At 52.7% G+C, this 12,167-nt stretch overlaps 1 protein-coding gene across 4 annotated transcripts in view; it reads right to left on the reverse strand.

Annotated features, from left to right (window-relative positions):
* Positions 1 to 7,597, reverse strand: part of SMPD1 (sphingomyelin phosphodiesterase 1) — a 68,423-nt gene extending 60,826 nt beyond the window's left edge. The window contains exons 1-2 of one of the 4 annotated variants that reach the window (XM_086933717.1): positions 7,504 to 7,597; positions 5,701 to 6,849 (exon numbers count right to left, since the gene is read on the reverse strand). In XM_086933717.1, coding sequence (XP_086789843.1) covers positions 5,701 to 5,910 — 210 coding nt within the window. In that variant the 5' untranslated portion in view covers positions 5,911 to 6,849; positions 7,504 to 7,597. Of the gene's footprint in view, positions 1 to 5,700; positions 6,850 to 7,077; positions 7,278 to 7,340 lie in introns of those variants that run through there. The other 3 variants (XM_086933718.1, XM_086933720.1, XM_086933719.1) reach the window with 3 other exon arrangements.
* Positions 7,598 to 12,167: the final 4,570 nt, after the last annotated feature.

Below are 12,167 nucleotides of genomic sequence, written 5' to 3' on the forward strand. Positions count from 1 at the left end.
GGTAAGTGGCCGAGAACCACAGCCAGAGACAGCAGGAGGCATGGTGACCTCTGGGACTGGGTGAGGGACAGAAACTAATTTTAAATGCCCCAATGGTCTTGCAGGCGGTCAGAAGCTTCTTGTATGAAGTAAGACTGAACCCAGCACCCAGTCAGCGATTCAAGGACTTCGGGTGTGCTTAAGTGGAGGTGGCTTCAGCCATCTGAAGCTGTGTGGAATATACGGAGTCACCTGGGTGGTGCCCTGCTGTCAGCATGCAACGCCGTGGCCGGGCTCAGCCGAGGCGTTAAATAAAGGTGAGACAGACCGCTTGTGGTCAGTCTCTGAAACAACATCCTGAGAGTGTGTGTTGTGGCTGGGCAGTGGCGGGCTGGGGCCTACACATCATCCCTTGTGCACCGGGCCCTAATGGGGGCTGACACACATGCACCTTCACATTAACCATGGCAAAAAGTCAGAACATGAACAGTGGCCTCGAGGCAGGTAGGATTTGGTGAGGGGGTGTTTCAACTTCCCCACCCAAAAAAATAAACAGGGATACCCTCCGAACAGGAAACCTACAGAAGCAGACATCAGGTTCCTAAGGAGACACAGCTGGTCACCAAAGACACAGCTACAGCCAGCCACACAGGAAACTCAAAACTTGGAGCACACCCGGCACTGACCTCCTTCACGCAGGTGTGGGGGTGGGGGGGGGTTCGGGTCGCAGGAACCCACTGGACTCCCACAACCAACAGACTACCCTCTGCTAACAGGGACATGGTCTTGTTTTCCTTTTTTTTTTCTTTTACTTTTTGCATAGCGCAAACGCAGTCTGGCCCCACCTCAGAGCGCTTTGGACATGAAGAGGTCTGTACAAAATATTGAACGGTATATTGGAATCACATGACAAGGTCGAGCAGGAGGGGGAGGGGCATGGGAGCGCATTCCATCCTATACACCCTCCCCATGTGCATTGTTCAGGGGGCAGGGGTCATCGCTCCTTAAGGAGAAGCACTTTACAGCTGTCAGAGACAAGTGCTTGTAGACACTAGATGGATACACCGGGTGGGTTGTAAGACTAAGCACCTTAAACACAGTAGCATAATGCAAAATGATGCCCCTCCGCTGAGGAGAGTAGTGAGGGGCCACTGATTTGCATATAGCTGGGTCTGAACTGAGGAGGCGAAGTGAGATAAAGAACGATGATGGATTCCACCCAGATCTGTGACTGGGGTGAGTGTCTGAAAAGTTTCAGCGCTCTGTCCATCATCTCCTTGTGTTTGCTTTGTTCACCCTAAGTGGGATGGGTATGCCCAGATATGGGTCCCTTGCTCTCTGTGCCACTGGATTCAAGCTAGCCTGGCTGATGAGAGGTAATACCCAGAAACCGGTCCTAGGATACTTGTTTCCGGTCCAGGGAGGACCTGGCTTGGCGGTTTGGGCTGCACTGTACCCATGAGGCACAGGGTGAAGACTGATTTGCATATAGCTGTGTCTGAACTGAGGTAGCGAAGTGAGAAAAAGAACGATGATGGATTCAACCCAGATCTGTGACTGGGGTGAGTGTCTGAAAAGTTTCAGCGCTTAGTCCACCATCTCCTTGTGCTTGTTGTGGGCCATTGAGACCCCCATATCCTAGAGATATTCATAGAACCAACCTGGGCTGAACGGGTGCCCATGAATCTAGGGTTACCAGACGTCCCGGATTTCAGGGGACTGTCCTGGCACTTTTCTTCATTCTCTGCCAAGCGCGAGCAGAGCGTCGGCAAGCGCGCACTTAGGACCCGGCCCCCCGGCCCCCGGCCCCCGCCCCCCTACCTGATCTAGATAGGAGTGGCCGGTCTGCCCCAATGGGCGACCGGCCGCTTATCACTTCCTTCCAGGGTGGGAGGACGCACTTCCGGTGCGACAGAGGGCGGAGCCTGGTGACCTATTTAGGCGCTAGGGGCAGGGACCCCGGCCTCTCCTTCCTCTGTTGCACCGGATCGTGGCGGCCTCCCAGAAGCGTTCCTCTCCTTCAACTCTTTGTTTAGCTGCCGGTGTCACATTCCGCACCGAATGGGTTTTTTCCGGTGAGGTGAGGTATCGCAAAGATGGAGGGCAGTTATCGGACATCGGTACATAGAGCTGGGTCAGAGGATTAGGGTCTTTCTTGCAGAGCGCAGGTGGGGAAGGTGACAGACCTTTGGGCCCTGATCACCTTTGTGGCGGTAGAAAGACCTTGGGACAGTACAATTGACCGACGGAATGGACGGGAGTCCGCCTTGCGTACTCCCTAGGCTAGCACTTAGGGGGGAGACGGTAAGCTCTCCGCTGTGAAATAGGGCCCCTGCTGGGGAGGCTAGGGCGACAGGTTACGAGCCTCCTGGGTTCCTGGTCAGCCTGGTGGTCGGAGGGTGGGCCCCTGGAGAAGGCGGACAAGGATCAGAGGTTGGGGGCTCACCCCTCTTGGTTCGCAGGTGGGTTTCACCTCGCGTGGATGCACGGCAGGGAAGAGGGGAGCCGGAAGCCCCCCCTTAGTGCTGGAAGATTAGAATCTTAATCTGGCGAAAGAAGATCAGGAGGTCAAGAATAACATTGTGTTGATAACTGTATGTAATAAATTTGAAATGCCTTGTCATGTTTATGAATTGTCTAAATATTAAACATGGCCGTTTTTACACCCACACAAATCTCTGTTGTTGATTTTCATGTGGGTCGGGAGCGGGGAGCATGCTGGGGGATCCGGGTCCTAAATACATCTTCCGGTTTTTGGGACAAAGGTCACGTCATCCCAAAGCAGAATGGAAACTCTGCTCTCGCTTCAAAGGCGCCTCTAAAGTTCCAAGTGGTTTCAGTTTCTTTCGGGTAACAAAGGAAGAGGTCGGCTGTGAGCAGAGAAAGAAAGGGTGGGGTTCAGGGGAGATCCGACCGCACTTAAAACAGAGGTCATAAAAAGTAGCATTATATATATATATATATATATAGAATAGATAGAGCGCGAGGATACACACACATACACATTTACAAGACTAATACAAAAAAAAAAAAAAACGGGTCAGGCCACAAATAGAAGTGACACCAAAGGCTTTAGTCCTACTTTTATGTTTGACCTGGTCATCCTGTCCTGCGTCACACCCCTGGCTACACAATGAACGTGTACACAGACAGGTATTACGTAATGAAAGCTGCACGACCGGGCCCTGTTGTGGGGCTTCAATTGTAGGTAAAACCATCAACTGAACAAGCAGGTGTCAGCAGGACCCCCTGAGGCAACACGAGATACAGAGAGGCAAACCCTGCAGGAATCCACAAACACGCGGCCCTTAAGCAGACAATCTAACAACTTCTCTAGGGGGGGTGACTGCAAGTCCTGGACGTCTCACTGGCCCCTTTCCACGTCACAGAGGACTCCAGAGGCCCCATAATTAATGGCACCGGCCAATAGAGCCAGCAGCGCCAAGAGGCGGACACTCTAAGGCCCTCAGCACAAGATCACCCGGTTTGGTGCACGGATACTGAGGGAGCTGAGTCCCAAACACACAGGGCCGAGTCAGCCTTTCATCCTTCCCAGGTCACTATGATGAGTAGTGCTATTAAATCTGGGTATAACACTTATTATTTACAGCACAAAGGATCATCAAAGCTGAGGTTTCAAGTACTACAACAAAACACACATGTAAATAAAACAATTTATTAACTGTAGTGCAATCCTTCAGACGTGCCTCACAGGGGCTGGCCTCCTACAGGACGCCTACATCACCTAACAGAGGGAGCAGAACACAAACCCCGGGTCACTAAAGACGCGGATACAGTCTGCCACACAGAAAACTCAAAACTTGGAGCACAGCCCACACTGACCCTCCTCATAGGTGTGGGAGGTCGCAGGACTCCCACCGGACTCCCAAAGCCAGCAGATGGCCCTCTGCTAACAAGAACACAGCCTTCTGCAAGGTGGAAATCAGCAACTTTTTAACACCTGACCTCCAACGCCCTGGAGTTCATGGTACTGTTAACCTCATTATGAATTCCAGACTACGAGGACCAGAATGAAACCGGGCCTGGATAGATTACTCGCACTCAAATATATGAAATATCCGCATGCTGCGTCAATGCGAGAGCAGTAAACAAGGAAAGGTTGACAAGGCTCGTGACCTGCAGCGAGCACGAGGCGCTGCTGCAGGCGCGTTAAGCCGTCGAGCTATCTCACCTGCTGCTTGGGGAAATTGCTGATAGGGGGCAAACAAACCTTTAAACTACTGACTAACAAAGGAGGGGCTTTCCTCCAAACTGTTCGGCTCTGTTTGTTTTTCTCACGAGTTACCCTGAGGTGACACACGAGGTGTTGTAGGAACAGCTTGACTCTAGAGACAGACGAGATTAGCACCAGGAGGGCGCTCCTCCTCTCATCAGAATGCTGATAACAGTGCTGGTGAAAAGCTGTCACGATGCCTCAAGGCCCCGGGGCCTGACCCCACCCAGGGAGCCCCCGTCCCTTGGGGTGTAGTATCTCATAATTCATGCACCGTGTGAGTACCAGAGTCCGAGGGCCAGAGCTGGCGGAAGTGACCCCACCTCATCCTGGACTACCTCCAGAGCCCCGACAGTCTCTCACCCTGCAGTGTTTGTGAAATTCACCAATTTCCTTGAAACTAGGCGATTTTGCCCGCAGGAGATGGGTCAATGTATAAAACGACGGAACTCATTTTCTGCTCGAACTAGCCTTCGCCTGCTATCTTGCAAGACTTTTATTCACACGACGTGCACGTCCGTATAATACCGACACATTTATTTTGCGCTGAAAGAATAATGTTGCATACTTTTCACAAACCTTTGATAGAATTTCACGAAATGTAATGAAAACATACGCATCTTCGAACCCCCTAAATGGCACAGTTAGCGATAGTGTGCTGCGCCACACAGCTCTCCTGACCCTCCCCAGAGCGGGTGAAAACACGCACAGGTGCATTCTGGGTGTCGTAGTTCTGCAGTTACTGCTTTGTGCTGTCTAAGGTCTCACGCGTGACACGGGGAGGGCACTGGGGCACACAAGGGGCGCTCGTGCCCACATTATGAAACACCCGATCACAGCATCACGCGATCTTCACTTCGGAGGATAACACAGAAGACATGTCTGTATGGGCCCTGGAGAGGCGGGGCGGGGCGGGGCTCCTCTGCTGAGACCTGACCCCGGATTAACCCTGGCGCAGACTCCAGTGATGCCAGGCCTCGCCGCGCACCCTCGCCATGCCGCCACACCCGTTCACAGGAAAGGGGGTATCTTATCTCGTCACAGCGGAAAAGCAGATTTTAAATAAGCGTAGATAACACAAGACATGCTCCTGAGCACGCTCAGTGGTCACAAACAAGGTCATAACCCCAACCACCCCCAAATATACGATACTTTCATAGTTCATGTATTTTACCCAAAAACTTGAATTCTGGAACTTGTAGTTTTTCTTTTAAAACTAAATATATGAGATCAAAAAAAAGGTCTAGACTGGCCAAAGGTGTAACGGTAAAGTCTGGGGGGGGGAGGAGGGGGGGGAGAGGGGGCGGAATCGATGGAAATCATAACAGACTTTCAGATACATGCGAATAAAGTACAAGTCCCAGATTCCTGAGTTGTTTGGGCCAGAGGCAAGGACTGTCTGCCGCTCTGACGTAGCATTGGGTCCCTTGGGAGCCCCGTGCCCTATGGGCCCCTCCAGCCCCCGCCCCCCTGCGGATGGCACTTACCAGCAGACTCAGGTCGATGGCTGCGAAGAGCGCCTTACACACCGGACAGCTCAGGTTCCTCCACCCGTACTGGGCCCCCAGCTTGGGCAGGAAGTATTCTGGGGCCACGACGCCCTCATTCTCCAGCAGAGGGTAGGCGGAGGCCGGGACGCAGAGGTACAGGAGGCAGGGCAGGGCGATGCCCACCCAGAAGCCGGGCACACGTATCATGGTTTTCCTTGCTCTGCCCTAGGTTCCCTGCCTGTCACTGCCCTAGGTTCTCTACCTGGCACTGCCCCACTAGAGCTGTGTGTCTGTACCAGGACCCTGCCTGTCCCCCTCGGCTGTCTGCAGGCCCCCTGATGTGTGCCAGCCTCCGTGGACCACCTGTTGCTTCTGACTGCCTCCGCCCAGGTCTGCCTCCCTCTGTGTTACCTGCCAAGCAGTGATACCCACGGAGTCCTTTCAGGCTATGCCCAAACAGCCCTGGCACACGCCAAGCTCATGATACAGCGCATTCCTGCTCTGACTGTCACACGCTGGCAGCAACCGGAGAACTGCCAACCTTCGTATGTCGCTCTGTGCAGCAGCGCTCTCTACTCTGCCGCCCGGGCTGTCTCTGTCACTTCCACGGCAGTCTCTCCACTGTGGCCTATGTCTCTGCTGTGCTCAGGTGCCCCGCTCTGTACCTCTGAGGCAGTCGGTCTCTGCACTGCCCAGGTGTCCCTCTGTGCCGGGCAGTCACTCTGTCCCAGATGTCACTCTGTCCCTGTACGGCAGTTTGTCTACGCTGTGCTCAGGTGTCTCCCTCTGTGACTCAGAGGCAGCCTGTCTCTCCTGTGCCCAGGTGCCCTTCTCTGTGGCAGTCTGTCTCTGATGTGGCAGGCAGTCTTCTCTGTACCTCAGTGGCAGTCAGTGTCTGCCGTGCCCGGGTGCCACTCGCTCCTTGTCCCTGTGTGGCAGTCTGACTGTGCCCAGGTGCCCTCCTGCTGTGCCCAGGTGCTCCCCTCTGTGGCAGCCTGTCCCTGCAGTGCCCAGGTGTCCCTCTCTGATGTGTGCAGTCACTGTGCACTCCTCTCTGTACCTCAGTGGCAGCCTGTCTCTGCGGTGTCCCTCTCTGTAGCGGTCTGTCTCTGATGTGTGCAGTCCTCTCTGTACCTCAGTGGCAGTCTGTGCCCGGGTGTCCCTCTCTGTAGCTGTCTGTCTCTGATGTGGCAGGCAGTCTTCTCTGTACCTCAGTGGCAGTCAGTGTCTGCCGTGCCCGGGTGCCACTCGCTCCTTGTCCCTGTGTGGCAGTCTGACTGTGCCCAGGTGCCCTCCTGCTGTGCCCAGGTGCTCCCCTCTGTGGCAGCCTGTCCCTGCAGTGCCCAGGTGTCCCTCTCTGATGTGTGCAGTCACTGTGCACTCCTCTCTGTACCTCAGTGGCAGCCTGTCTCTGCGGTGTCCCTCTCTGTAGCGGTCTGTCTCTGATGTGTGCAGTCCTCTCTGTACCTCAGTGGCAGTCTGTGCCCGGGTGTCCCTCTCTGTAGCTGTCTGTCTCTGATGTGGCAGGCAGTCTTCTCTGTACCTCAGTGGCAGTCAGTGTCTGCCGTGCCCGGGTGCCACTCGCTCCTTGTCCCTGTGTGGCAGTCTGACTGTGCCCAGGTGCCCTCCTGCTGTGCCCAGGTGCTCCCCTCTGTGGCAGCCTGTCCCTGCAGTGCCCAGGTGTCCCTCTCTGATGTGTGCAGTCACTGTGCACTCCTCTCTGTACCTCAGTGGCAGCCTGTCTCTGCGGCGTCCCTCTCTGTAGCGGTCTGTCTCTGGTGTCTGCAGTCCTCTCTGTACCTCAATGGCAGTCAGTCAGTGTCAGCCGTGCCCGGGTTCCCCTCTGCCTCCCGCTGTCTCAGCAGTAAGCCCTTCCCTCTGAGGCTCTGTCACTGCAGCTTCCGCATCCAGCACATGACTCAGGGAGGGGAGGGGGGGGGGGGCAGAGGGGGCGGGGCCTGTGGTCAGGCGAGGGCCGGGGCCAGTGGAGGGGCCGGGCTGAGAGAAGGGCGAGGACTAGAGGCGAGCCATGCTATAGAAAGGACAGCCGGGGGGAGGGGCCTGGGATGGGATGGGCAGGGGGGGAGGGGCCTTGGCTTAGCAGCACAGGCGCTGGCTCTGTGGCAGGAAGGAGCGTGCTGCGGTCACACAGTACATAGCGTTTCTGTGCACTCTGACGCACGTGCAGCACAGGATGGGCCCGGGGAAAACAGGAACCGGACAGCCAGAGACGTGCCGAGGGCGCGTGGCACCCGTGCACCCCCCACGTCCCATCCAAATGTATAGGACCAGGAGCATATTTTGTGCCCAGTATGCCCACCCTTGCCAGCCCTGGCTTGTACCATCAGCAGTGCATGCTGGGATACTTTTATTAAGTCCATGGCATGAATTAACGTGCAAGTGCCAAGATACAAAGTATGTTAGAACAAAGTCAGGAGGGACTGAAGATGCTACTTTTAATCGGTTTTATTTTTTTTCGGTAGCGCTGATGTTGTCTCGAAGGTTGTTAAGACGCTTTGCATACAAAGCGGTGGGGGGGGGGTGGAATAGATCCATGGACTGTTTACACATTGCAAGAATAGCAGCCATTGCAGTTCTGTTGGTATTTGCGTGGGTGGGGCAGTCTATACCTCTTGCATTCATGACCCGGATGGGGGTCCACAGACCGATGGAGACCCCTGCTCCTCCTCCAGAAGTCAGCACCTTTCTGCGATGACGTCAGACCGCGCCCCCCTGTTATCCTCCTGCTGTTCGCGGGCCCTGCTTCCATTCGGGGCGTCTTCTCCTGAAGCAGGAGTGTAAAGAGAAGGCTGCTGGGAAATTGGCCCAGTGCTTGCGCGGTGGTGAGAGCACGGGTGGACTGTGGTGCCCAGTACAGGAGCGTGGGAGCATTTAGACCAGGGATCATGTGTGTGCAGCAGTGGTGAAAGGAGGTGCAAATATTGAAGATGCACCTCCTTTTGACTGTCTGACTCCTACGCCGACGACACCCAGCTGACACTCTCTCTCACCAAAGACCCAGGCACCGCCAAAACCAACCTACAGGAAGGAATGAAAGACGTCGCAGAATGGATGAAGCTCAGCCGGCTGAAACTGAACTCAGACAAGACGGAAATCCTCATCCTCCGACAATCCCAACCTGCCTGGGACGACTCCTGGTGTCCCATGGCGCTGGGCTCCGCGCCGACACCCTCGGACCACGCTTGCAACCTGGGATTTATCCTGGACTCCTCCCTCTCGATGACCAAGCAAGTCAACGCCGTCTCGAACTCTTGCTTTAACACCCTGCGCATGCTCCGAAAAATCTGCAGGTGAATCCCCACCAAAACCAGAAAGACCGTCGCCCAGGCCCTCGTCACCAGCCGACTGGACTACGGAAACGCCCTATATGCAGGAACCACCGCCAAACTCCAGAAACAACTACAACGCATACAGACTCATCCTCGGCATCCCTCGCCACAGCCACATATACGCCCACCTGAGAAACCTGCACTGGCTCCCCGTCAGCAAGAGGATCACGTTCAGGCTCCTCATCCACGCACACAAAGCGATCCACGACATGGGCCCGAATACCTCAATAACCGCTGCTCGTTCTACACTCCCACCCGCCAGCTCCGCTTTGCCAGCCTCGCCCTCGCCACAGCTACCAGCAAGACAAGGAAGGTCCAAGGATTCCAAGGTTAAACAACACTTTGATAATCTGCTTTTATAGGTAGATGGAGACACACTCGAAGCTCTGGACATCTTGAGCTTCATAAAGGAAGACAAGTTTGAAAAGTGAAGAGTGTGTATTCCATGAAAGATCAAAATTGTACTTATTTTGATTAATATCCGTTCTTTCAAATTGTCATACAGAGGACAGAACTACTTCAGGTTGCAGTGTGACATCTTTATTATTTTGTAGTGAGACATGGACAGCTGACACGTGTTTCGCCCCCTATTGGCGAGTTGCGCCGGGGCTTTCTCAAGGCTATTTACACATACACAGCGTATATTATTACTGTTTCCAAATTGTCAAAGTCCAAAAGACAAGAGTTTCAATACTCGAGGAGCAAAATTCTTCTGTAAGTTTTCAAGGCTGACTAGTGCAGTTCGGTCCCTGCTCGCGGCTCTCAGTCTGCGGGTTGGTGTATGGGTTGAATCCCAAATTCCAATTTGAAAGAACGGATATTAATCCAAATAAGTACAATTTTGATCTTTCATGGAATACACACTCTCCACTTTTCAAACTCGCCCTCGCCACAGTCCCACGGATTCGCAGAACCACCACCAGAGGAAGATCGTTCTCCTACCTGGCAGCCAAAACATGGAACTCCCTCCCCGCCCACCTACGTCTGACCCAGGACCACCTCACCTTCAGGAAACACCTCAAGACCTGGCTATTCGAGCAGTAGCAGCACCCCGCCCCCTCAGCGCCTTGAGACCCTCACGGGTGAGTAGCGCGCTCTATAAATGCATTAATTGATTGTTTTACTCCTTTTCCCCTCTTGTTCTTCCTCCGTTGGGTCAGCTCCCTGCTTTTCTTTGGACTTAGCCCTTGTAACTTTTGGACTGGAACTCATGTGCGCCCCTCCATTTTGGAACCATCTCCTGTTGTCGCTCTTGCCCTGGGTGCATCTTGCCATGTTGAGATGGTTTCCATCGATGCCCACGACCCGGGTCCGCCATTTTGTTGATTCTTGTCCTTTCCTTTGGTCCCTTGAATTCCATCCTGCCGACCTTCAGTCATTTCTCTTTTCCTGGACCGCCTTATCCCTTTCTCCAACTCAGGTGCCCCTCTCTCCTCTCACCAATCTCAGCCTCCAACTCTTCTCCCCCACATACCGCTCTCTACCCGTTTTTATTTTAATTAAATTGTATTTATTTTTATTTCTCTTTTCACTCTGTAAATATGTGATATAAATTTGTCTAAGAAGAATCACTGGTAAAATGGAATCCTGAGAAAATCTACTATTTGTATATATATTTATATAGAGATAACTCTAACCACTAGTATATGTAGTAGACCTTTGTACTCACTACCATTCCTATGTTATTCTTAGAGTTTATCCATTTGTATCTCTTCTTTGAGTGACTTTACAACTTGTACATTTGCAATTTTTTCTATGTGTATCTCTTCCCTGTGTGACTTTACAACTTGTACATTTGCACATTTTTTCCTGTTTGTATCTTTTATGTAACTCATGTAATCCTAAATCCTTATGTATCGCAACTGGTTCTTTTGTAAAGCGCTCTGACAGCTTCGGATAATGTTCGCACTATAGAAAATCGCATTAAATAAAAAAATAAAAAGGTGCCAGGTCTCTCGGTCAGGAGGCCACTGCAGCTTGCACCACCCATTGCCTCTGCCAGTTCTGTCAATGGCAGTAACGACACAACTACCAACCATCACACTCCTACAAGACAAGTGTGACAATACTGACTATTCCAGGCCCCCAAAGCCATACGAATGGCTCTGGCAGCAGGTAATAGTCCTTTTTAACGATTTTGAATTAATAATTACCTGTTGTTGTGGTCATCTCTAAATTAGCCAGACAGTGCCACCTTGTGGCAAACTGTCACAAGCGCCGGTGCTGACAATTAAGTGCCGTTGCCAAGCACCAGAAACCACTGGCTCAAATTAAGTACTGAAACTGTGCTGAAAGGAGAATTTCTTATTAACTGCGCATTACATGCTGATTTAAAGGGTAAGCTGCAGTGGAACCGTGATACATTCCCAAGAGAAGCTGTTACCCCCAGGGAGATATGTTGAATTATCAAACACCACAGAAGGTGGGACAGAAGACAAGGCACAGTGGCACAGGTACCGGTACGTTATTTGTGCCTGTTCTTTGGAGTATTGCATTTTAAGTGAGTTGATTAACGTGCTTTTCTTTTACAAAAGTAAAGAATTGGGTTGAACAATCACTTATTGTGATTCTGGGTTTGCGCACTTCCACACTGCCTCCCTGAGAAGCTCTGACTGCGTGCCATCACTATCACCGAAAGTCAAATGCTGAAGCGGTTTTCTTCAGCCAAGGTTTGCAGAGCTATAGCAGGACTGTGCAAGAAGGTGAATTATCAATTGGGCCGGATGGAAGTCCGCAACAAGTAATAAAGACACTACGTCTTAGGACCACTCATAGCTTTCAGTAATTTAAGCCTGAGCCCAACCCCTGATATCAATGGCACAGGGCAGACAGGCTTAATTTAAAGAAAATGTATAAAGCATGGGACGACTCCTGGTGGCCTCCCGCCCTGGGCACCGCACCCAAACCGACAGACCATGCACGCAACCTGGGCTTCATCCTGGACTCCTCCCTCTCCATGACCAGGCAAGTCAACGCCGTCTCCTCGGCATGCTTCAACATCCTACGCATGCTACGGAAGATCTTCTGGTGGATCCCCACCGAGACCAGGAAGACCGTCACCCAGGCCCTCGTCACCAGCCGACTGGACTACGGCAACGCCCTCTACGCCGGTAC

Source organism: Lissotriton vulgaris, chromosome 8, assembly GCF_964263255.1.
Source record: "Lissotriton vulgaris chromosome 8, aLisVul1.2, whole genome shotgun sequence".
In the NCBI taxonomy this organism is placed as follows: Eukaryota; Metazoa; Chordata; class Amphibia; order Caudata; family Salamandridae; genus Lissotriton; species Lissotriton vulgaris.